Source organism: Sitophilus oryzae, unplaced genomic scaffold, assembly GCF_002938485.1.
Source record: "Sitophilus oryzae breed Bouriz unplaced genomic scaffold, Soryzae_2.0 scaffold_494_pilon_pilon, whole genome shotgun sequence".
NCBI classification, from domain to species: Eukaryota; Metazoa; Arthropoda; class Insecta; order Coleoptera; family Curculionidae; genus Sitophilus; species Sitophilus oryzae.
In genome coordinates this window covers 2,674,802-2,700,358 of record NW_022147078.1, presented here as the reverse complement: position 1 = coordinate 2,700,358, position 25,557 = coordinate 2,674,802, and the positions used below count along the sequence as shown (strand labels likewise).

General features: G+C 33.0%; 1 protein-coding gene across 4 annotated transcripts; it reads left to right on the top strand.

Moving 5' to 3' along the window:
* The first annotated feature begins 2,771 nt into the window (after positions 1-2,771).
* On the top strand, positions 2,772-23,637 carry LOC115886589 (constitutive coactivator of PPAR-gamma-like protein 1 homolog). Of its 4 annotated transcripts, none has more exons than XM_030905825.1 (15): positions 2,772-3,117; positions 3,283-3,544; positions 3,598-3,884; positions 3,946-4,092; positions 4,155-4,328; positions 7,544-7,730; positions 7,823-7,926; positions 8,086-8,176; positions 10,746-10,916; positions 12,428-12,685; positions 12,794-13,070; positions 13,135-13,246; positions 15,480-16,115; positions 18,777-18,859; positions 20,187-23,637. In XM_030905825.1, exons 2-15 carry the CDS (start codon positions 3,331-3,333, stop codon positions 20,317-20,319), a joined length of 2,874 nt encoding a protein of 957 aa, XP_030761685.1. In that variant the 5' UTR covers positions 2,772-3,117; positions 3,283-3,330; the 3' UTR covers positions 20,320-23,637. The 4 variants fall into 4 exon arrangements, with proteins under 4 accessions (XP_030761685.1, XP_030761684.1, XP_030761683.1 ...); XM_030905824.1 differs by having other exon boundaries at positions 10,722-10,916; XM_030905823.1 differs by having other exon boundaries at positions 10,719-10,916.
* Positions 23,638-25,557: the final 1,920 nt, after the last annotated feature.

Genomic DNA, 25,557 nt, shown 5'->3' with positions numbered 1-25,557 from the left:
AAGGAGTAACTTGCTTTTAAAAGTGACTAATGTTCCATATTGATTTTGTCTCACCCTGTATAACTTTTCGGGTGAAATTTCAATTTGGTTTAACACACAATGGTTACTGTAACTAAATATCAGGCTATACAAGGTCAACTAAAATTTAGGTAGCTGTTATCGAAATTTATTATTTACTCTTCATTTTCACAAAATGTGAAATATGTCAAAATCCTTATATTTTAGGTATACGACTCTTTAATAAAACTCACCTTTATTTTTTCCCTAGAATCCAAAAATCAATTAATATATAGGGTGTTCCATTAGAAAAAACACAACTTTGATGTGTAACTTTTTTTGGGGACACCCTGTATAATTCTATATATTTTTATAAAATGCTTTCAGTTAACCTACATATGCTGCCAAAATTTCATTTCGATTTCGATATAAAGTACCGTTCTCCTTGCAGCTTCCGCGGCGTATGAGAGGCGCCACCCTGTACAGGGTGAACCAAAAACGGCGTCAACGAATAAGGCAAGGGAATGACAGTCGATGTTATCAGACTGTAAACGTGTATCACTCTGTATGGTGACTGTAATTTACGTTCTTTAGAGATCTTTCCCAAGCATTTAATTGAATTTAAGTGCCTATTAAGTGGTTAAAACCGATAATTTCCAAGAAAAGGCCAAAGAGTATGCTCAAGTTTAGTTCAAATATCACGCTAATTGTTTTGTTAAAGTTTAACACATCTTGAGGCCAATATTTCCATGTTTTTAGCAAAGAAATAATCGGACTTATGATAATGACACCAATTATTAAGATTATTACAATAATATACGCATAAACAAGTATCTATAGACACGTTATTTTATAAAATTGAAAGCTACGACGTCATTTAAGGGCGAAAAAGGTGAAAAATTGACTGACAACAACCCTGAAAATTTTGAGAACCACAGTAAAATTAATATGAATAATTATGAGTTGTTGCCAAGTCGCCTAAAAAAGCTATAAGTCCTAATGGAAAATTATATAACAGCAAACCAATGACAAATCCAAAAGACGAATCAATAGATCAAGGTTTTTAAAGATTTTCAGATTTACTTACATATAAAATCTGTTGTGGGTCTTTTCGGGAGTTGTAGAATTATTATTCTGCACTCAGATTGAGTATAACTTAACTTGTATTAAAATAAAATTAACAATAAGAGTATAACCCTCTCAGGGTAACTACCTGACAATGTTGATCACTGTGTTAAAAACTAACTCTATACCTAACAATTTATATTGGAAGACCAGCATTAGGCTACTATACTTGTTAATTCTCAAAATTCCAATGCCATAAAGAAAGCAGACATCCATGTCTCGTATAATGAATTTGCAGGCAAGTAACAAGGAAATCACTATAAGGCATTAGAGAGTTCAGTAACGATGTTATTTACCCTATAATTAAACAGCCTAATGGTTATGCTTAATTTGCTTTCCCTAGCTATTAAAATTGGCAATAACTTAATGCCCCTAAATATTTTAAGAACTACGATACATGAGCGTAGCATTAGGGGTAAAATATAGGTCAAAAATAGCGAAGATACTGTAATTTTTTAGTTCTCTTTTTATTAAAAGTCTTCTACAATAACCCTGTGTGCATTTTCTACAAATTCTATCTTCTTTTTTGTCCCAAAGTGACGCTGAAAAATATATATCTTGGCTTCAAACGTATTGACAAAATATCGTGTCTATTTAGTACATAGTCTAAGCTTTCTACCGGTCAATAACACCCTAATTTACACAAAACGACAATATACCGATAGCGTTATTTAATTCAAATTAAAATATCAGTGCTCTCTATTCATTGATTACAAATTCCTCTTTCCCAGATTTTAATTCATTATTTTTATCTCTTAATTTTTGCAAATACCAAATCAAACCAGTTTAAACAAAATTGTTTACGTATCTCATTAAAAATATATATAAAATCATTATCTGATAAATTTACGTTAAAGTATTTTGCTTTAATGACAGTGACCCACAAGAAATAAAAATATATTTTTGTTATAAAAATTGGGGGTGGCTTTTTTTAATTAAAAATAAAAAAACTACCAAAACTATTTAGTAACTATATTTAAAAAACAAATATACCTATTTCAAAAAAATTGGCATTTTTTTCTGATGAAATTTTAAGAAAATAAAAAAGATTTATTAAGCACAATCAGAGGTTAGTTCAAAAAACCTGATAATATATTATCACAAATCAAGTTCTTACCTTGATGGATTTACGGATAAAGGTAGACCTGTGAGGTAAACTGACACCTTGATTTACACCTTTTTACACCGACTGATCTGATATGATTTCAAATACACGTGCGCGCAGCCATTAGTTCAATAACCATACACGTATGTTGCGTAATATCATCTTATAATTAGTTAAAATAAATCATTATAGTTCTAGATCGCTGACAGAATCATCCGTCAATTAGTTTTAATATAATAATATCACTCAGTTACCTTTCTATTCCGATATTTCCGATTTATTTCCAATTTTAACGAAATTTTTTTAGAAATATGACAACAAGGTAATTTTTAATTAAATTAACAAAACTATCCCTGCTAAGTTCTCGTATAATTAGATACGGCGACTATCCCATTGTGTGTAAATCAATTTTCCAATATTTACACTCATCTAAAATGAAAAATAAAGCAAATAAAACCCTCCTCATTACCTAGCACAATTTCCAGTTTGAATTTCCCGCCGGAAAATTTGAAATGGCACTTTGACGTTTTTGAAAGCGTCCGGTTGTCATGCGCCACAAATGACTACTGTTTCCGGAAAACATTGGCTTCTTGTCTTGTAGAGGATGTATTTATGGATTTTTGCACCTAAATACTAGTTATTTTTGTTGAATTATTAAGTTTAATTTATAGAATTAAGGATCGGTTTTGTGCGGACGGCCCGTGTTGTTGAAAATTTCAGCCAGATTAAGCGAAACATCGAGAAAAGCGTCTTATTATTTCCAACCGGTACTTTGCCAAACATGGATTCTTGAAGGCGTCTGGTTAGATGTGACGGCACGTAGATTCACGAAAAACAAGGAAAATATGCCGTATAATTCGGAAAAAACGGTCGGGGACGCTCTGTAAGCTGTAAGTGTATTATTTTTTGCTCAGTTACTTTTTAAATACACTCCTTTGATTACAATCACAAAGCACCGCCATTATAGAAAGCGCAAAATGCCAATAAAAAATGTTTCTTCGTTTTTTCTGCCCAAGTAACCTGATTTTTTATCGACCCGATTCTTCAACCTGTAGGAAAATATGTCCAGTTGAATCTTGTGAAGTACTAAAACCGAATCAACAATGGGAGTGCAAGATCTGCAGACTTTTCTAGCCAGCCCCCTTTTGAAGGGCGGTTCTGTCTCGGTGGATCTCCTAAAAATCGCTAAAAACGTGAGTCAAAGGCAGCAACCCCACAACACCAACAGAAAGATCAGACCCTTGGGAGGAAACAAGTTAAAACTCATTGTCGATGCTGAGAATTGTTTGGATAGATTGTACGGTGGATACTTTTCGGGTAAGACATTTAATTTACGTTTTAAAGCTTATATAAACGAGATATGGTTTTAGATTGGGCTTGCGGAGGGCAATGGAACCGTATGGTTCAGTTCTTGTCATTGTTATGTGGTGCTCTAGACCGTGGTAACATAGAAATAGCTGTTGTTTTTAACGGAACCATAGAACAGTGTCGTATGGAGGAATGGAAGGTTGAACAAGCTAATATAAGACAGAAAGTTGGTATGGTGTTGAAACATATAAATACTAAGGCTACACCACCTCCAAAAGTATGGTGGACACCTCCAATTTATTTGAGAGCAGCCCTAAGAATGGCTCTGAGGCATTTAGGCATAACTGTGGTACGTTTTGGAGTTATTAATAGGAAATTTTGTATTTGTATCATTCTTTTTGTTTATTAAGATGTGTACCATGGATGATCATCATCAGGAAGTTATAGCTTACTGCCGCGAGTACGGTTTCCATGGTTTATTAGCCGATGATGCAGAATATGCGGCTTTTGACCCTCCAAGATATTTTTCATCGCAGAATCTAAAGTTAACATACAAAGTGAGTAACAATTAAGGTTTTTGAATAAACAAATACTTAAAAATGGGGTTAATTTCTTGCAGAGTTCAATAGAAACGAAGGAATACATGTTGAGTGTGTTGACAAAGTCTATAAACGTTACACAGGAACAAATTTGCATAATGGCTGCTTTGTTGGGTAATTTTTTGCTGCCAGAGAGTGAGCTTCAAGATTTTTATAAGAAGATTGATCTGGTTAAGAGGGAAAGAGATGAAAATGTAAGTACCTGCTTTTTTTGTTTTATTGGATATTTTTAGGTTTAAGTTAATAAAGTTTTGCTGTTTGGTGGCGGTTTGGCTATTAAAACAAAAATAAATTAATTGTAAATATCGTTATTATTTACATCGACAAAACTCACCTTTTTAACAGCACTTAAGGGACGTAAAGGGCCATTACTACCACTTTTCCGTTCAAAATATTATAATAAGGTTGGGATGAGTTTTTTGCAACGTCTATGGAGGTATCTTGTATACTTTGCACTAAAAGGGGTTCTAAAAAGAACAATGTTTGACTGCAAGGTCTGCTATAGTCTATAAAATGAATAACTTTGAATTTTGACCGTTATTTCTTACCAACACGGCAAATATAAAATCCCTCTATCAAAAAAGTTACTGCTATTCGTTAAATTGAGTGCCTGAACGAATCAGATAGGTAACTCTTTTTACTTTCGTGAAATAGAAAAGGAAAATAATAAAACCAGTGACAGTTCTTCCTCTTCTTCCAAAAATCAACACGAAATGTCATAATTGTCAAAAGTAAAATGTCATCAGCTTTTGACATTTCTAAATATCAGACCAATGCCGTCTGTAATAGAACAGCCTCGGAGCGAGATTTATGACGTCACGGTAGTTAGATACTACGGATTAATAAATATGTTGTAGAATACATGGAAAACCAAACCAAACAGCACTTAAGGGACGTAAAGGGCCATTACTACCACTTTTCCGTTCAAAATATTATAATAAGGTTGGGATGAGTTTTTCGCAACGTCTATGAAGGTATCTTGTATACTTTGCACTAAAAGGGGTTCTAAAAAGAACAATGTTCGACTGCAAGGTCTGCTATAGTCTATAAAATGTATAACTTTGAATTTTGACCGTTATTTCTTACCAACACGGCAAATATAAAATCCCTCTGTCAAAAAAGTTACTGCTATTATTTAAATTGAGTGCCTGAACGAATCAGATAGGTTACTCTTTTTATTTTCGTGAAATAGAAAAGGAAAATAATAAAACCAGTGACAGTTCTTCCTCTCGTGACAAGTAAAATGTCATCAGCTTTTGACATTTCTAAATATCAGACCAATGCCGTCTCTAATAGAACAGCCACGGAGCGAGATTTATGACGTCACGGTGGTTAGATACTACGGATTAATAAATATGTTGTAGAATACATGGAAAACATAACTATTCCTCGTATTTTTGGTTTGTATTTTAAAATCAAAGTTTGTTTTTCAAATTATTGTCTTCGTCTCGCAAAACAGCTACATTGGCACCTGAAAACAGAGTAGTTATTGGGACTAATAAGACGATAATAGAATATTTTAGTTTACCATATTTCGCTTTGAGTCTTACATGTACTGGGCAATCTTCTTTAAATGTCCAAGACTGTCGAATTTTTTTCCCACCGCCCTTAAACTTCTTTCCACCGTGATTACATGCATATAGAAGTTGATAATAAATCAAATAGCTTTCTACTGGTCTCACAATTTTACTGCTTGCAATCATACGGGCATCTCGTTTCCAAAATGTTGTGTACAGTACATCTGCTGGATCTGTGTCCATGAAAGGAATGCGGACAAAAAACATTTAAACAAACAGCAATATATTTTATACGTCGATTTGACGAGTGCGTCACCGCAAATCGCTCCGCCCACTCATTTTATTGGCTACTTGCAAATTTCTTGAATTTTTATTGATGGGACGCGTCGTCTATTTTTTTACGGAAAACATCGAGAGAATATCGTTTCCCCTCTCACGGATACCCCGTAGCTACAGAACGGACAGACGTACTGTACGTATTTTCACCAAGTTCCTCAATCGCTTTCTTTGCGTCAGCGAATGAGCTGAACCTATCCCCAATTTTCAGCATGCTAATTTCAGTCATGAAAAATAATTAACCAAAAAGGGCAACGGAAAACGGAACACAAATTGATTAACGGCATTTTAGTACGCGACCGTTCGACGGCATTTTAACGAAAGCATTAAAAAGCCGTCAGGTGCGTCGCATCAACGACGTCATATCTATTAACGGCATTTCAGTAGGCTACCGTTTAACGGCAGTTTAAGTACAGCGAAAAATATTGAAGCATGACAAAACATGTTGTTCAAGTTATTTTTGATTTTTTCTATGCTCTAATTTAAGCCATTCTTAAAAGCCAAGAACGTACAACTTTGACAAACATGTCAATGTAGTATTGAGCAAGAAGAAGAATTGGAAGAGCGAAACGCTTGCCCAGCAGTTAAAAGAGCATACCATAACTTGGTATACTGATGCTTCCAAAACCAATACGGGAACAGGGATCGGAATGTTTGGGCCGAGAGCTAATTACTCCGAACCAATGGGCACTTACCCTAGTATCCTACAGGCAGAAATCTACGCTATCGAGAGATGCGTACAACTTATCTTAGATAGGAACTATCGGAAACAAGAAATAGCCATCTTATCGATAGTCAAGCAGCGTTAAAGGCGATCAACTCAGTATCAATCAATTCGAAATTGGTCAAAGAATGCATAGAGAAGCTGAATAAATTAGGCAAAGAAAACAAAGTCCTCCTACACTGGGTGCCTGCTCACCAAGGGATAGAAGGCAATGAAAAAGCAAATAATCTAGCTAGGAAAGCAGCGAACACTCCACTAACTGAACCAGAACCGTTCTGCTTTCCAAGTGGTAACCAACTCAAGGCGGAACTCAAGAACTTGGAAGATTCCATCCGCAACCTGGAATGGAAATTTTCCAATGGTCTAAGACACTCGAAGAAGTTTCTGAGGGCTTATGATCAAGAAAAATCACAGATCTTCCTGGGTCTGAGTAAGAACAATCTTCGGATTGTCACGGGGTTTTTAACAGGACACTGTCTCCTCAATGAACATCTCAGTAGATTGAAACTAAGAAGAAACGGCGAATGCAGATTCTGTGGGGAAGATGGTGAAACACCAGTACACCTCATCACTGAGTGCGCCGAGACGACAACCATTCGTGCCATGAACTTTGGTACGACTGATATTGGAGATGGAGAACTACCCTCTATAAAACCGTCCCAGATACTGGCTTTTGTCAAAGCCCTGGGACTGTATGATGAGTTATGATTCAAGAAAGGGGGACACAATAGATCTGTAAGGTCGAAGTGATTAACCCCCCTCCCACTCATTCTAAATTCTAAAATTCTAATGCTCTAATTTACCACACATATTTTTACATTTTTCTATACAGGGTGCGTCAGATAATCTAAAAACTTTGGCCGACTTTGTGAGAGGTCTCCCAGCCCCCTCCAACATGGACGCCCTAGTTATCGCGGTTTTTGGTTCTCTGGAAGATAAACGGGCGTCCAGATTTAGACAGTCGGTTCAGTACTACCTGAATGGCACGGCGAGCGGATTTTTGAAGTACTGCGCTCCAGGTACTTATTTTTTTTCTTCAATCCAACGAAAATAGAATAATAAATATTTTTTTATATTTTTAAGTGTATAATTTTTTTTATTATTATTTAAGTCAAACCTAGACAGAAGCAGGCCTCACAAAAAGAACCGAATTCCCCAAAGGAAGAACCCGAGTTGGACGAGTCCGGATTTGCTTCGGAAACGTCAGAACAACAGGTGCGTGTTGGTCAATTTTTTGTGGTCGTTTGAAAAAAAAAACGGTGTCATGGTAGCCATGTTTTTTTTTATTTTCAAAGGCTACTGCGACGCTTTTTTTATTAAACGGCACAAGGGGTGTAGTTTTGTTTATATTTTTATGTGTTGTTTTTTTTATAGCGTGAAACTCTTCAAAATTACCACTTACTGACGTCCAATAGCGTTCTTTCATCGGAGTTTGCGGAGATGGATAGTTTATTGAAATCTGCAGGTAAAAATATAAATTATTTATTATTTTATTTATTTTTATACTAACACACATAAAATGAGCAAAATATTACAGCTGAATCCATGTATAGTTTCTCTGGCGGGAAAATATATTATTTCGACAGACAGCGTCCAAAAAATGACAGAAAAACAAAAAGTTTTTGATATAAATTTTGACAAGAGAACAACTGTCAGTGTCAGATATTCTTTGGCTGGGTGAACTATACTGTAAAAAACATATTTTCCATTTATTATGTTTGTTTTACTATTATAGGTAAAATTTTCTATTAGTCATAATTTGTTAACACCCTGTAGAGTTGCTATTGTGACTTGTTTATTTTATAATGTATGTTGTGTTTAACAGGAAAATCAAAGACCAAAAATACCATTAATATATTTTTTATTATAAAATTTTTTAAAAAGGTTTTGAAAAAAGGCGTTCACTTTCGTGATTTTATTCGTTCAATTTATTGAATAAAAATATTAAGGGAAGAGTCATGACAAAAGAGACGTCATAGTAACCACGTTGAAACTCATTTTTAGGGTTCCGTATCCAAAGGGTAAAAACGGGAATCCTATTACTATAGTCTATAAAATGAATAACTTTGGATTTTGACCGTTATTTTTTACCAACATGGCAAATATAAAATCCCTCTATCAAAAAAGTTACTGATATTCTTTAAGTATTCTTTAAATTGAGTGCCTGAACGAATCAGATAGGTAACTCTTTTTACTTACGTGAAATAGAAAAGGAAAATAATAAAACAAGTGACAGTTCTTCCTCTTCTTGCAAAAATCAACACGAAATGGCATAATTGTCAAAAGTAAAATGTCATCAGCTTTTGACATTTCTAAATATCAGACCAATGCCGTCTGTAATAGAACAGCCTCGGAGCGAGATTTATGACGTCACGCTAATTAGATACGGATTAATAAATATGTTGTAGAATACATGGAAAACATAATTATTCCTCGTATTTTTAGGTTTGTATTTTAAAAATGATATAGTTTACATGAAATATACATAATATACAGTTAATAAATATAATATATACCTATTTATAGTAATAAATACTTTGGCAAATAAACTATGAACCATACAAATGCAGCAAATGTTTTACAATATACATATAATGAATAGGTACATAAGATAATGTGTAAATGTAAAATATATTTTAAATTTTGGGGCTTGAAAATCGATCTAATTTAACAAAAAACATTCAATATATACTAATAGTGATGTATTATTATTTGCATTCACAAAATTTATATGTACATATATTTTGCAAGTATCATTAAAAATTATATTTGCAAATAATACAATATCATAGAAAAAAATGCGTCAGCGATGGCTGTGAAATAAAGATCGTTGTCATTTTATAATGTAAAATTATTCTAAAATTTTTGATTTTCTTGGGATATAGGTTCGCGAAAAACGCTGATTAAGTTTTTATTAGGTTTTTCATTATTTTTTTGGTTTAAAAAAAATTTTCGGCTAACATTATAGCCTTCATCAGTGTTGTGTCATATAAAAATATAGTGTCGAATATAATCCAAAAAATTGCATATAAAATATTCACACCAAACCAAACCACATAATGTTTATTGCAATTAATAAACTAATATAAACTTGTCAAAAGATGACCACATATTTTTTTAAAATTATTATTCTTAACACTAAAACTATCTACATTGACTATGGAGTACGATTTCAGCCATAGTCAAATATAAGGAACAATTATGTTAGCGTGACGTCATAAATCTCGCTCCGAGGCTGTTCTATTAGAGACGGCATTGTCGCAAGTTCAGCATGGTCGCAAGTTGCTAACCTAATAAAATTAACACTAGAAAAGCCCGTGGGAACTGTCAAATTCAAAGTTATTCGTTTCACAGACTATAAGACTATATCTTAATCTTATAGCTAGACAGTTGAAATTTTCACAGATGATGTATCTATGTTGCCGCTATAAGAACAAATACTAAAAACAGAATTAAATAAATGTTTATAAATAACATTTATAAGTTATTTATAAACTTTTAAGTAAGAATTTTACATAGAATCTTTCAAGTCCTCGGTGGCAGCGTGGTTAAAGCGTTACGACTTTACGCTGCTATGACGTTGGAGCCGTAGGTAGTAAGGCAGGTTCGAATCCTAGTCAAGGCGTCATTTTTTTAATCGTTTTTTTTAATTTTTACATATTTTTACACATTTATTTTTACTTTTTTCATATTTATTATTGATTCATACAATTTTTAGTAATGTGTTTCTTCATTTTTTTTAAATTACTTATACGCGCATTCAAAATTTCAGCTTAATCGGCAAAAAAAGTTTATAATAATATAGTATCCAACGTTGTATAGATAATGAATGGTACGGAACTTGACCAATTTTTTGATATACTCCTTCTTTAGTGTTTCTATTCGACAAAACTTACTAACATCTACGTTAGACTATCTAATTGGACTATTATAATCTCTACTAACACCAGTTGCGATACAGTGTCAGTACCACAATGTGACTTTGTGTCTTTGCTTTTGTTTACAAGAAGAAACCTTGGTGGCCTCTATTTTAGATGAATCGCCAACGGACACGTCCAGATTTAACGGCGTCTCGAATGGGGGCGGGTCCTCTTCTACCACGTCCTCGAGCGTCGCCTCCGCGGCCCCCAAGACCAACGCTCAGCTGGCTGGTGCTGCGGTCAAGTCGGCCAAATCGACAACATCCGAACATACCACAAAAAGTCGTAAGTATTGAGCGAAAAATGCGGGTCTAGTTGCTTGAAATGGTCTAATATGTTTTGTAATTTGTGCCTTGTTATGTAGTTTAAAAAAAAAACAGAAATTTTAAACAGGAAGTGTTATGTTGGTTACATTACTTCAGCTGAAAAAACTTCTCTATTTGTTAGATGGTCTAAGGCTATAAATAAAGACAGCATATTTTTTATTTTTAAATAGTTCTAGAAGTGTCTAAATATCTTTGTTACAAGAAAAGTTTAAAGTAATTGACTTGAACTTAAAGCAAAATCATTTATTTTGTATACCGTGTACCGTTTGTGTCCAGGAAGGGTTCATATTTTCATAGTTGTCGATTTTCGAAAGAAATCAGTACATTTATTTTATTTCGTATATTTTTCATTTTATTAATTTCATGCAAAGCACTGTTCATTAAAATGTTGTATCCTATGTTATAGGGCTTGTTTCTCTCTACAATTTCCTGTCTCACAATGTATCGTTTGTGTCCAGGAAGGGTTCATAGTTCTAGAAGTGTCTAAATATCTTTGTTACAAGAAAAGTTTAAAGTAATTGACTTGAACTTAAAGCAAAATCATTTATTTTGTATGCCGTGTACCGTTTGTGTCCAGGAAGGGTTCATATTTTCATAGTTGTCGATTTTCGAAAGAAATCAGTACATTTATTTTATTTCGTATATTTTTCATTTTATTAATTTCATGCAAAGCACTGTTCATTAAAATGTTGTATCCTATGTTATAGGGCTTGTTTCTCTCTACAATTTCCTGTCTCACAATGTACCGTTTGTGTCCAGGAAGGGTTCATAGTTCTAGAAGTGTCTAAATATCTTTGTTACAAGAAAAGTTTAAAGTAATTGACTTGAACTTAAAGCAAAATAATTTATTTTGTATACCGCTAAGAAAAAGTGTCTAGTTATCTCATAGTCTAAGGTGTATTTTAATTGTTTTCGCTGAAGATATTCAAAAACTGCTTTAAATTGATTTTAAAGTCACCGAATTTAATAAAATTATAGTAGATTTGTTTTTAAATAGTCTTAAGAAGTTTTTTTAAACGCTTTTGTGGAAAAAAATCATTGTTAATGTTGATTACATTATTACCATTAAGAGGACGTGTCTAGCGGTCTAATAATCTAAGGTGTATTTCAATTGTTTTTGCTGAGAAATTTCAAAAATTACTTGGAATTTCGGTTTTAAGTAATTCAGATTAATAAAACGACAGTAGATTTGTTTTAAATAGTCTAGGAAGTTGCTTTCGTTAAAAAAATGGACTTTAGGGAAGAAAAATCATTATTTATGTTGGTTACATTATTACCACTAAGAAACCGTGTCTAGTGATCTAATGATCTAAGTTTATTTAGATATTTTCTCTGAAAAAGTTCAAAAAACTACTTCAAATCGATTTAAAGTAATTCAAATTAATTTAAAGACTTATTTTATAGTGTTTTATCTATTTTGAAAGTACAAAACCTTATAATTTATATACAAAATTGTATTTTAACACTTAGCTAGCGTCAATATAGTTACTCCCACCGTCTCTCCCGATGTTCTACGCACTGCCTCGCTACGCCACCAAAAGGGTCTGATGGCGCCCACAATCCTGCACGTGCTGAGCACCCAGGAGGTGCGATTGCCCTGCCTGATGGAGGACGAGGGCAACAGGGAGTTCCCACCAATCTATGACGTGTACCTAACCCTTAGACAGAGAGTTTATGCGGTTTTGTTCAATTTGCACCATCTAAGATACGTTCACTTGAAAAAGAAAGGTTTGTGTAAGATTTTTATACACATATTTAAGGGAAATATTAAAAAAGAAATTATAAGTATTTTGCTTTTATATGTATATAAGCCTTAACTTATATTTTTTTTACTAGAAAATGGTGACGTAGCCGAAGATGCACCCCATCCAGACGTCATAGTCAAAGAATGGGTCTACAGTCGTTCCAATCCTTTCCAGCGTCCAGAGGAAGTTAAAGCTGAACCTTTACCGTGGGCAGTACCGACCCTACAGCGTCTCTGGTTCGGTCCCGCCCTAGATGATAAGCGCAGGCGCATGAGGGCCTTCCTGTCCTGTCTCAGCTCGGACACACCCCTCATTCTGAACACCGCCTATGTCCCGCAGCATATGCTCATCATGGCGTGCGTTTTGAGGTAGAAAAAATTGAGTTTTTAACCTGTATAAGTGTGGTTATGAGCCTTTGGGGATTGGTTTTAGGTATATTATGTCTCAGGACAAGCCGATTATGAGGAGGAATGAGTTGGATGCGTTCTTGTGTCAGGCTTTTAACCCGAACTTGATGAACGTGCAGCATTTGCAAGAATTGACGGTAAGCGCATGTCTAGTAATTTATTTTTTGTATCAGTGGACAGTTTAAGTTGTGACGTCACGTTTTCTGAGTGAGTAAATTTAAGTTCTCTTTAGTTATTGTTTATGTTGGTTACATTATTACCGCTAAGAAGTCCGTGTCTAGTTATATAATGGTCTAAGGTGTATTTTAGTTGTTTTTGCTGAAAATAATCAAAAAACTGTTCGAAATTGATTTTGAAGTCATTCAAATTCGTAAAAAAGACAGGATATTTGTTTTTAACTAGTCTAGGAAATTTTTTAAATACTTCTGATAAAAAATAACAAAACATTGACTTAAAGTTAACTAAAATCATTTATGTTGGTTACATTTTTACTGCTAAAAAGACCGTGTCTAGTTATTTACTAGTCTAAGGTGTACTTTAATTGTTCTGGCTAATAATGTTCAAAAACTGCTTGAAGTTGATTTTTAACGTTTTTAAAGGCTTTCATTAAAAAATACAAATAGTTTGACTTAATATGAAGCAAAACTATTATTTATGTTGGTTACATTATTACCGCCAAGAAGATGCGTCTAGTTATCTAATAGTCTAAGGTGAATTTAAATTATTTTCGCTGAAGATATTCAAGAACTGCATTAAATTGATTTTGAAGTCACTGAAATGAATAAAAATCAGTAGATTTAAGTGGAAAAATGCAAAGAAATTGACTTAAATTGAAGCAAAATTACTATTTATGTTGGTTAAATTATTACCGCTATGAAAACGTGTCTCGTTATCTAATACTCTAAGGTTTATTTTAATTGTTTTTGCCGATAATGTTCAAGAACTGCTTGAAATTGATCTGGAGGTCATTCAGGTTAATAAAAAGACTAGATTTGTTTTTAAATGGTTTAAAATATTTTTAAAGGCTTTCATTAAAATATACAAATAACTTGACTTAAAATGTAGCATAATATTATTATTTATGTTGGTTACATTATTACCGCTAATACATGTGTCTAGCTGTGTAATAGTCTAAGGTGAATTTAAATTATAATTATTTTTGCTGAATATATTCAAAAATAGTCCAAAATGTTTTTTAAAGGCTTTCATAATATTATTATTTATGTTGATTACATTATTACCGCTAAGATCTGTCTAGTTCTCTAATAGTCTAAGGTGAATTTAAATTGTTTTTGCTGAAGATATTCAAAAAACTGCTTTAAATTGATTTTGAAGTCACTGAAGTGAATAAAAATCAGTAGATTTGCTTTAAACACTTGTGGAAAAATGCAAAGAAATTGACTTAAATTGAAGCAAAATTACTATTTATGTTGGTTACATTATTACCGCTATGAAAACGTGTCTAGTTATCTAATACTCTAAGGTTTATTTTAATTGTTTTTGCCGATAATGTTCAAGAACTGCTTGAAATTGATCTGGAGGTCATTTAGGTTAATAAAAAGACTAGATTTGTTTTTAAATGGTTTAAAATATTTTTAAAGGCTTTCATTAAAATATACAAATAACTTGACTTAAAATGTAGCATAATATTATTATTTATGTTGGTTACATTATTACCGATAAGAACATGTGTCTAGCTGTGTAATAGTCTAAGGTGAATTTAAATTATAATTATTTTTGCTGAATATATTCAAAAATAGTCCAAAATGTTTTTTAAAGGCTTTCATAATATTATTATTTATGTTGATTACATTATTACCGCTAAGATCTGTCTAGTTCTCTAATAGTCTAAGGTGAATTTAAATTGTTTTTGGTGAAGATATTCAAAAAACTGCTTTAAATTGATTTTGAAGTCACTGAAATTAATACAAATCAGTAGATTTGCTTTTAAACCGTCTTTTTTTAAACGCTTTTGTGGAAAAAATACAAATTGGCTTAAAATGAAGCAAAATTATTTATGTTGGTTACATTATTACCACTAAGAAGTCGTGTCTAGTTATCTAATACTCTAAGGTTTATTTTAATTGTTTTTGCCGAAAAAAGTTCAAGAACTGTTTGAAATTGATCTGGAGGTCATTCAGATTAATAAAAAGACTTGAAGCTTATTAGAAATAGACTTGAAGAAGTTTTACTGATTTTATTTCTTCCATTTTCTGTAAAGTAAACGAACCTAAGTAAAGTTTGAAAAAAAAATCTGTCCTGATGAAAAAAATATCATTGAATTAAATGAATGATTTTTATTGTTTCAAAAAATGAACTGAATAACTCAAAACTCTAAAACATAAAAAAAAAACTTATATTCTTTTGTAGCTGAATGCGGTGTCCAGCAGAGGCGTCCAACTGGCCGCTCTGTTTATGAAGGGCGTCGACATGGCCATCCTAGCCAACGACGCTTGCGGCGCTCCCCTACCCTGGCTCATGTGCTGTCCCTGGCTCTACTTCGACGGCAAACTTTTCCACTACACCCTGGCCCGCGCCTCGCACGCCAAAAACATCCTCGAAGTGTGCGACAACTACATCGACCGCGTGGTCAAAGTCGAACGCATGCGCAAAGCCATCCTCGAAGGCCTCGAAGCCAAGTTTGCTAAAATCCCTCCGCCTCAATTCGCAGGAGGACCGATGTTTCGACCCGGAACCGTTCCCCCTCATCACTATTTGCCCGCGTTGCAATTGCAATCCGGCCGGCCTGCGCCAGGTCTGAGAGGCAGGCCGATCCCTTCGAGGGGAGGCCAACTTCAGGTGGCCGGAGTGGTCGTGGGGTCCTGGGGAGCTAATTATGGCTACCAGGGCAACGCCAGGCAGAATCAGATATTGCCCGCGGGTATGACGGTGCCTAGGGCGAGGGGAAGGGGATTTAATCCGGGTAGCGGAGGGTACGGGAGGGGGAGAGGTCCGCAGAAGCCGGGACAGCCTACTTTTCCGGTGGGCAACAGGAAGAATCATCAGGTAGGTTGAGGCTTTTTTTAGTTTTGTTTTTTATGTATTTTTGGGATGTAAGATTTTAGATAAAGTCTGTACAATTATCATGGAACGTTACGTCATATATTGTTTAATTTTCACGTGAAAACAAGGTCGATGTATCCATGCATGGTAGACGTAGGTATTTGACACAATTCTTTACCGAGCTTATTTTATGTTATTTATTATTTATTGTAAAACTGGTAGTTGTTTAGAGGTAGTGAATCTAGAAGGATTTTTTTGTGCTAGAACTTAAAATTAACAGTGACACTATTGCGATTTACCGAAAAAGACTGTAAAATATTTGTGTAGCGTGCGGTAGATCTCGGTCAAAAATCGAGGGAAAGAATGGAATAACTTTTCACTAGTAAGTGACTATAATATACGGGGTGTCCCATTAAGAATAGCTCTCGGCTGTATCTCGGAAAGTATTAGCCGTAGTGCTTACGGAAAAAAATATTTATAACGAAAGGGGCCATGGGAAATTGCTGGAAATTATTTTCAAGTTTGTAAAACGGTCGCTAGGTGGCGCAACTGCTATGGAAAATAGGAAAATAGATTTTTTACAGAATTTTGCCTAGATAATGGGTACTATAAATAATAGCTTCATAATCTTCAGCAAATTTTGGATTTTTTTTGTTAGAACCATTTTTCCATATCTGCTAAAATAAAGTGGTGGGGGAAGGTTAGATCTGTCTTTATTTAAATGTCAATAACTCCGGACTGGATCATCAGAATCCAACAAACGAGGGCTCGTTTAAAAGAGCGTTTCTTACTCTATATTATACCATAATAATAATAATAATAATAAGGAACGTAGACGCTAGGGGGCGCTGTCTTACAATTTAACAAACATTGCGCGTTTTTTTTCAAAAAAATTAAATGCAATAGTATATGTAATTTTAGCTGATAGTAAAGAGTAGTAAAAGCTTAAAAAGTCAGCGAAACCGCATCTTGATATCTTCTTTCAAACCGAAGATATTAGCAAAATTATAATAAATACCAAAAAATAAGCCCTTAATTACCTTATTTTTACAATACAGTATCAGTAGCCCTCTTGATTAGGCCCATTCTAACAAAAAAATAAGATAGAAACAGTTAGTTTATTTTAAAATCAACGAAATACCAGAATACCATAATACCAGATGTATTAATATCTAATAATTAAGATATTAATAATAGTGAACAAGAAACGATGATTCAGTGAAGTCATGGTAGGCTTTGGAAAAAAGTTGCTTTTCGCGTAATAGTATAAACGTCAAATTTTATTAGATCAACATTTTGATAGTTTTAGCAGCGTTTTTTATCTTTTAAATGCTTTTTCAAAATGCCTGTATTATTTGTAGCAGTTGAAGTTGTTGGCATTTTGAAAAAGCAATCAAAAGATAAAAAACGCTGCTAAGACTATCAAAATGTTGATCTAATAACAATTTGACGTTTATACTATTAGGTCAAAAGCAACTGTTTTCCAAAGCCTACCATGACTTCACTGAATCATCGTTTCTTGTTCACTATTATTAATATCTTAATTATTAGATATTAATACATCTGATATTATGATATTCTGGTATATCGTCGATTTTAAAATAAACTAACTGTTTCTATCTTATTTTTAGGTTAGAATGAGCATAATCAAGAGGGCTACTGATGCCGTGTTGCAAAAGTAAGATAATTAAGGGCTTATTTTTTGGTATTTATTATAATTTTTCTAATATCTTCGGTTTGAAAGAAGATATCAAGATGCGGTTTTCGCTGACTTTAAGCTTTTACTACTCTTTACTATCAGCTAAAATTACATATACTATTGCATTTAATTTTTTTGAAAAAACGCGCAATGTTTGTTAAATTGTAAGACAGCGCCCCCTAGCGTCTACGCACAAAAGCTTATTATTATTGTTTATATGGTACAATATGGAGTAAGAAACGTTCTTTTAAACGAGCCCTCGCTTGTTGGATTCCGATCATCCAGTCCAGAGTTATTAATATTCAAATAAAAACAGATCTAACGCAATTTTGGCAGATAGGGGAAAATGGCTCTAACAAAAAATATTCAAAATCTATTGAAGATTGTGAAGCTGTTACTTATAGTACACCTTATCTAGGCAAAATTGTGTAAAAACTCCATTTTCTTATTTTTCGTTGCAGTTGCGCCCCCTAGCGGTCGTTCTACAAACTTAAAAAATAATTTCCAGCAATTTTCCATAGCCTCTTTAGTTATTACGGTTAATACTTTCCGAGATACAGCCGAGAGCTATTCTTAGTGGGACACCCTGTACACACGTGTAGTAAACCGATCATTTATGAAATTCACTTAAGATTAACTAATTCTAAATTTTTTCTTGCTTTTTTGTTTAAACCTAAACGATGACGTAACGTTGTACGATTGTGGTACAGACTATACAAATAATATACAGGGTAAATCTTTTAGTAATGTGAATTTTCCTTATTTCTTATTAGTTGTTTTACTAATATAAATTTAAGTTGTTTAGTATATTTGTTTATGTTATATAATTATGGTGCATGTTTTAAATTATTGTAGTTTTAGATTAAAATCTTATATTGGGAATGGGGAATGCACACAAACGAAAATTTTGATGGGTCTTGACTCACATTCTCTCCCGTGTTAATATCTGCTTCTGTTTCTTGTAGGCAGGCAAAAAGCGCAGCACTAACAAACCTAACAAGGAAAAGCAGTCGAAGGGGCTCGCTTTAACTGTTAAAACCGAAGTTGGGTACGTAATTTTAGAGAAAGAAATGCTTTAAAAAATATCGTCAAAACACTTTGCTCTGATCACGCCAAAACATCTAACAGCTTCGCTTCTTACACACATTTCTAAAGTTATTAACGTTTTTATCTTACATTTTTTCTTCTAAACATGTTTTTTATGGTATTGCACAAGTGCATCAATAATATCAATAACTCTAGTCATAATAAATATAAATATTGTAACTATACAGGGTGTTTCAAAAAATATGTGCCATTTCTCGCTAAGAGATTCCTCATGTAAAAATAAGATTTCTTTTTCATATCAACATAGTCAGATTCTTCTTTGTTTCGTAGCTACAGGGTGTTAGAATAGAATTAGAATAAGTGGGAGGGAGGTTAATCTCTGCGACCTTAGAGATCTATTGTGTCCCCCTTTCTTGACTTATAACTCATCATACAGTCCCAGGACTTCCTACGGAGACCCGTGTCCCTCACAGTCGAGGAGCTACGACCCAGGCCGGGTAGACGAAACGGTAGCTTGTGTCGCCTGTTGGGTTTAGAGGTAGGAGGTAGGCTCCCGCCCCTTGGAGGAGGTGGTAGCTTGTATGCCACTTGCGGAGGATGGTCTCACGCAAGTGTCAGCCACCTCTCCTGTAGTTCTCTTTGGGTTTGGCTCCTTGGAACATTCATTGTTACTGTTCCCAGTGTCGCTAGGGGGTTCCCCCACAGCTTCACCGGTGATGTTTTTATTACTATTATTATCAGATCTCATAGTGTTCCTATGAGTCGCTAGGGACAGTCGGTCCACTTCTACAGAGCCCCGCATGTAGAAGTAAGGGGTAAAATACAATGGGGTGCCCCAAGGTTGAGGCTGTCCGTAGCCCCGCCCGGTATCGTTATATGTCTTGGTGCAATTCCCTGGCCACGACACTACAGTCAGGGACAAGTCGATGAGTGAGATGCTTCTTAGACCAAGCCAAGTGCTAGAGGGGATTCCCCCCAGCACCTGACCAGGAGCTTCCCCACCAACGACAAGGTCTTGCATCTCTTAGGGGAAGTACAGGGTGTTACAGTCTTGGCATTTTTTTATTTAATATCATTAACTTGCAAAAGTTTTTAATATTATAGTAACTTTTACCCTCAAAATTTCTTACAAATAACTAAAGGTACTTGGAAGAAAATTATAATAAATCGAGAAATTACTAATACTTTAACGCCCTGTAGCTACAAAACAAAGCAGAATCGGACCTATGTAGAAATGAAAAATAAATCTTATTTTTACGTGAGGAATCTCCCCACCCTGTATAATGTTGTATTCTAGAAAAAAGTTGATGTTTCTTTTTCCTTCACAGAGACGTTCTAGTCAGTGACGTGCTGACGGAACCGAACAGGGATTCCCCCAGCCCGGAAAAAACAGAAGACTGCAAACGCTCACAAGATCACCAGGGTCAAGGGGACGCACCTCCGGGACCCGTCGAGATCTAAGTGCATCCCCCAACCCCCTCGTACGCCCCTGAGGTCCCCTTTTTGGACATGATTCCAAAAAAGGCCTCTATTTTCCCCATTCATCCCCCTTCTGATGACAACTACCTTCCACGACGCTGAAAATCGTGATCGCGCATCAAAGGACTATGTTTTTGGTGTTTTTGCTCACATATACAGGGTCGGACGATATTAAAAAAAGCGTCGTAAGGAATGAATTAAAAAGAAAATGAAATAAGAGTAAAAGATTATTGGTCAACCTCTTTCTCTCTCTCTTTATATACGACTGATCATTTTCGAGAAAAAAAAGAGCATATTGTATATTTTTATATATTTGTTACAAACTGTTATAATTATATATCGACTGATAAGGAAGAAAAATAAGGATGAAGTAACGATGAAGTAAGATCGTCCGCAACTATGACGATTGGGCAGCCACTGTGATCATATTTATGGTATTTATATAATATTAGATCTGTGTTTTTGGATTGGAGCGGTTTTGAGATTGGTTCGGAATCGCTATGGTTCGCATAATATGTTATAGACGTAGACACAAGCAAACACTCTTTGTTCAGATGATCTCCCTGGACCGTACATTTCGTAAATATATAAACCGAAAATATAAGAACAAAAAACAGAAATTTTACGCTTTAACTTGTCGCGTCCGGTTCAGATTTTAAGGTTATAATCTTGTTTTTTTTAATCTGTATTAATTGAACTTGGGTAATGAACTTTTTATAATGATTTGCATACCTAGCCATCAAATTTAAATAGGTTTTTGTTCCAAATGTGTGAACATAGGATTTCTGATACAATATTGTACCTATGTTCCTTCTGTTTTAATGATTTGCCTACATATATTTATATATCCTATGTTCTCATTGAGAACATAGGTTTTAACAATTCCTAATGTTCTTCATTGAGAACATAGGATGTAATAATTTCATTGTTCTTTGTTGAGAACATTAGGATCCAGCTATTCCTGTGTTCTCATTTCAAAACAGGATACAATAATTCCTAAGTTCTTCACTGAGAACATAGGATATAATATCACCTATATTCTCATTGAGAACATAGGAATTGTTATACAAATTCTGTGTTCATAATGAGAACATAGGATGTAATAAGTTCATTGTTCTTTGTTTAGAACATTAGGATTCAGCTATTCCTGTGTTCTCATTTCAAAACACAGGATACAATAATTTCTAAGTTCTTCACTGAGAACATAGGATACAATATCTCCTATATTTTCATTGAGAACATAGGAATTGTTATATAAATTCTGTGTTCATAATGAGAACATAGGATATAATAATACCTTTGTTCTCATTGAGAACATGGGAATTGTTGTACACGTGCATTTTTAGTGAGAATATAGGATTTAATATGCAATAATATTTTGCCTATGTTCATTCAAATATCACGTCTAAAAATGACGATATAATATAAATGAAGTTATTTAGAACATAGGGTTTGTCATATATTTGATTAATATTTTCCTATATTTACTACAATCATATGTTCATTATACATTTCTATGGATATCTGAATCTTTTGGCGTATAATTTTCTATAAAATTTCTCAAGTTTTTTTTAAAACCGGTCGCGATAAAAATACGAATTGAATCAGAATAGATGCATCTAATTGATCTTTTTATTTTTTCCAACTATCACAAGGTGTATTATTTTTAACTTCAACCAAATTTATACACTTTGAAGAATAAAGAATGGCATTTTAAACACTTTGATAAGTCTATTTTGATTGTTCGTAATATTTATGTTAAATTATCTCTAAAAAAACAACGCATCTTACAAGAAACATAAAAACATGAAACTTTTTTCGATAGAGAAAAGATAATATAAAATCTTTAAATTTATCGACCGCCCTCTGAAAATAAAACTCTAGGGAATTCCCCCAAAACTGCGCTGTTGCTCATAGGGAGACAATATTTACAAAAAAAAGCGCGCCACTTTATAAGACATAACCTATTATACATAAACATAATATAACAAATTATTAACGTTTTAAAAAAGGAAAAACAAATCAAGAAATATGAGTGAATCTCCTCTCTATTAACTGATTTTTCTAAACAGTATGTGCATACAAAATAATGTATATTCTCTTTGTCTTGGTACCTTAATACAAAATGAACCAAAAAGGCATTTTTTACACAGTACGAATCTGCATTCTTACAAAAAAAAGTGCTGTATAGTCGTGAATATATTTGTTACTCGTTACTTTGACAGATGTCTATGAATGTCATTGAATCACACGTCAACATAACCGAAAAAATATCAGAAATGGGATATTCGAGACTATACAGAGTCTTTGTTTGGTTCAGTCAGGTAGCCCGAAGAATTTAATTATTCAAATTTAGCCAAAATAATAATAAAAAATAAACAAATGTTCTAGTATTTAGCAGCATCGTCTCCTTTTAATGGACACAATATTATTGTTCTTAGTAATTGTTGGTAAAACATAAAAAAAGTATTGCTTCTCAATATTATTGTTATTTACTCCTATATTATTATAATTATTGTATAATTCCTCTCTTTTTTATATAATTTTTTTTTCGCGCTTGGTAATAATCGTTAGAAACTGTGCTTTTTACTTGTTTCAATAAAAGGCTTAATTGTTTTTTTAGACCGCTCAGTATATATTGTAATAACAAGCATAAAAATTTTAATATATTTTCCCCTGTTACATTTTGCCCCCCTCCCTGATATGTATGAATTGTGTTTTTTTATTAATTAATTATATTAAAGTCTTTATTAAATAGTAGCGGTCTTGAATATAATTTAATTGCAATTAATTAAAAAATAGTAACCTTTTATCTAACGCTTATAAATAAATAAACGAAATGTATTTAGAAAATATTTCAGCATAAATTAACTACTAGTAGAAATATAAATTGAATTTTTTTGCGAGATGTTTTTAAAAAGTGAGAAAAAATCACGAAAAATGATGTTTTTCTCGAATTATATTAAATGTATATTGGCTCTGTGGGTAAAGGGCATCCATATTATTATTATTATCGTTAGAAATAGAAAAAAAACTACCCCCAAAGCGGGGTTTTATTATGCAACAAAAAGTAAAACATGTTCACTCACTTCTTTCCTTGTAATCGCCAGATTTTTCAAAACATAACCATTCAACTGTTCGACGAATACTATTTTTTTGGAATTTTTCGATTATAAAGGGCTATAAATGTTAATCCATTTCGATGAAGGTATAATATTGAATTTTACAAAAATCCGGTTGGACTCTAGGTGGTGCAGTTGAAGGAGTTTGTTTGATATCTAATATACTATTGAACCATTTTTAAAGTGTGTTTTATTTATTTCGTACCTTCAAATCCTTTTAATCCTAATTTAAATCTTGCTTTTCAAAGTTTAAGTTAAAAAAATTGTGAGTTAGGCAACCAGTAAAACACTCAAAACGAATTTAATTTTGGCGCAATTTCTCGTATATATTTCCTGTAAAATTCAGTTGTGTCAGAGCAATAAGTAAGAAAAAACAATTAATATAATCAACTTTATTAGATAATATACCAGGAAATAGAAAAATTGTCTATACCTGTGGCAAATTCATTTTTCAAAAAAATTCCTATATGTTTTGCCTAACGAACAAAAAAATGCTTAATGTTTCGAAAAGTTTATCTCCTTCCCTCGTCGGAAGCAAAAAAAATTCAAAGAATAAAGAAAAAAAACTATTTAAAATATTTAAATTCAACTATTCGAGAATAATATATAATATTCGAAATAGCCATAGAGAATTTTTTGGACAGGAAATAGGGTTGTCTCTTCCTACCATTCCCTTAAAACTAATACCATTTCAGATCAAAGTAAGACATATCCTAAAAGAATATAAATTTTTACATACAACAAGTAAAGTTTCAGTTGTTTCAAACTATCGCTAATAGTTTTTTAAACGAGAAATATAAGGAACTCGTACTTCCTAGCCATATTTATGAGAAAAGTTTTGGCTATTTAATATATTATTGAATAATTTAAAGTGTGTTTTATTTCTCTTTTTGTATCCAGCGAGTCTTCTTTATTCTATTTTAAATACTACATTTTTAAAACTTATTAAAAGCACAAAAATATTTTTGACATAGGCAACCAGTAAAACACGTATTTAATTTTTTAGCGCCAAAAAATTTTTAAAATAATTTCATTTACCAAGTTTATTTAGGTTTACATATTGAATATCGTTTATAGTTATTTATTTTTTGGTAAAAGGTTTGTGTTTTCTGTAGGTTACTAATATCAAAATTAGTTAAAGAAATTTTATTGTTTATATATGTTTTGTTGTTCAATTTATATCTCTAATCTTTTCTTCTTTGATTGAATAGATTTCTAATCAGTCTTTCACATCGTGGGATACGGAAAATAAATCAAACATTTCCCGGTTATCTTTTATTCGGCTACCTGTAATACAAAATCCGAAAAGTAAACACAGGTGGTCGTAGGGGATAAATAAGTGTTTCTGTTGCAGGAAAGATCAAATGCATTAGGTCGAAAAACTGGATTATAGAGCCTCTAAAATAAACATAACAAATTTATTCAGTGGCCACACGTGTCTAGAAAGGGCGCAAAGCAAAATTAACTTTTTGTTTGCTGTTTTTTATTATTTATTTTTTAATTACTAATTTTTTTATTAGCACTCTATTTTATAACTAAAGTTTTGTATGATTTAAACTTCCTATTTATTTGTCTTTTCTGGTTGTTGTGTTAGTGTTATTGTTATTTTTTAGCACACTGTCTAATACACATTCAAAAATCAGTTTTTTAGTATTTCGAACAATTATTATTAATCAACGTAAACAGACATTTAATGTAGTTTGAATACTGGGATCATATTAATTGGCCCCCTTTAACAAATAATAATTAAACAGTTTTTTATTTATTTTTTAATGAAATAAGCAAACTATATCGACAATATTAGTATCTCTACTCTTTGAAAATTTGTTACATCTTTAAAAATAATGTAAAATGTCAATATTCCATGGGTATAGTGATAAATGAGGTCTAATTTATAAGAAAATGAATTTTCTACGAAAACTTGAAGAGATATAGGTAAAAAATGGTATAATACAATTTGATAGACAATTAAATTGTGTCTCTGATTCTCGTAAAATATACAGGATGTTCCATTTAAATTAAACAAGTTATTGCCGTTTAAAGCTGTAGTAACTATACAGGGTTGTTCACCACATACGACGCGGAGTATTGTAGCTAA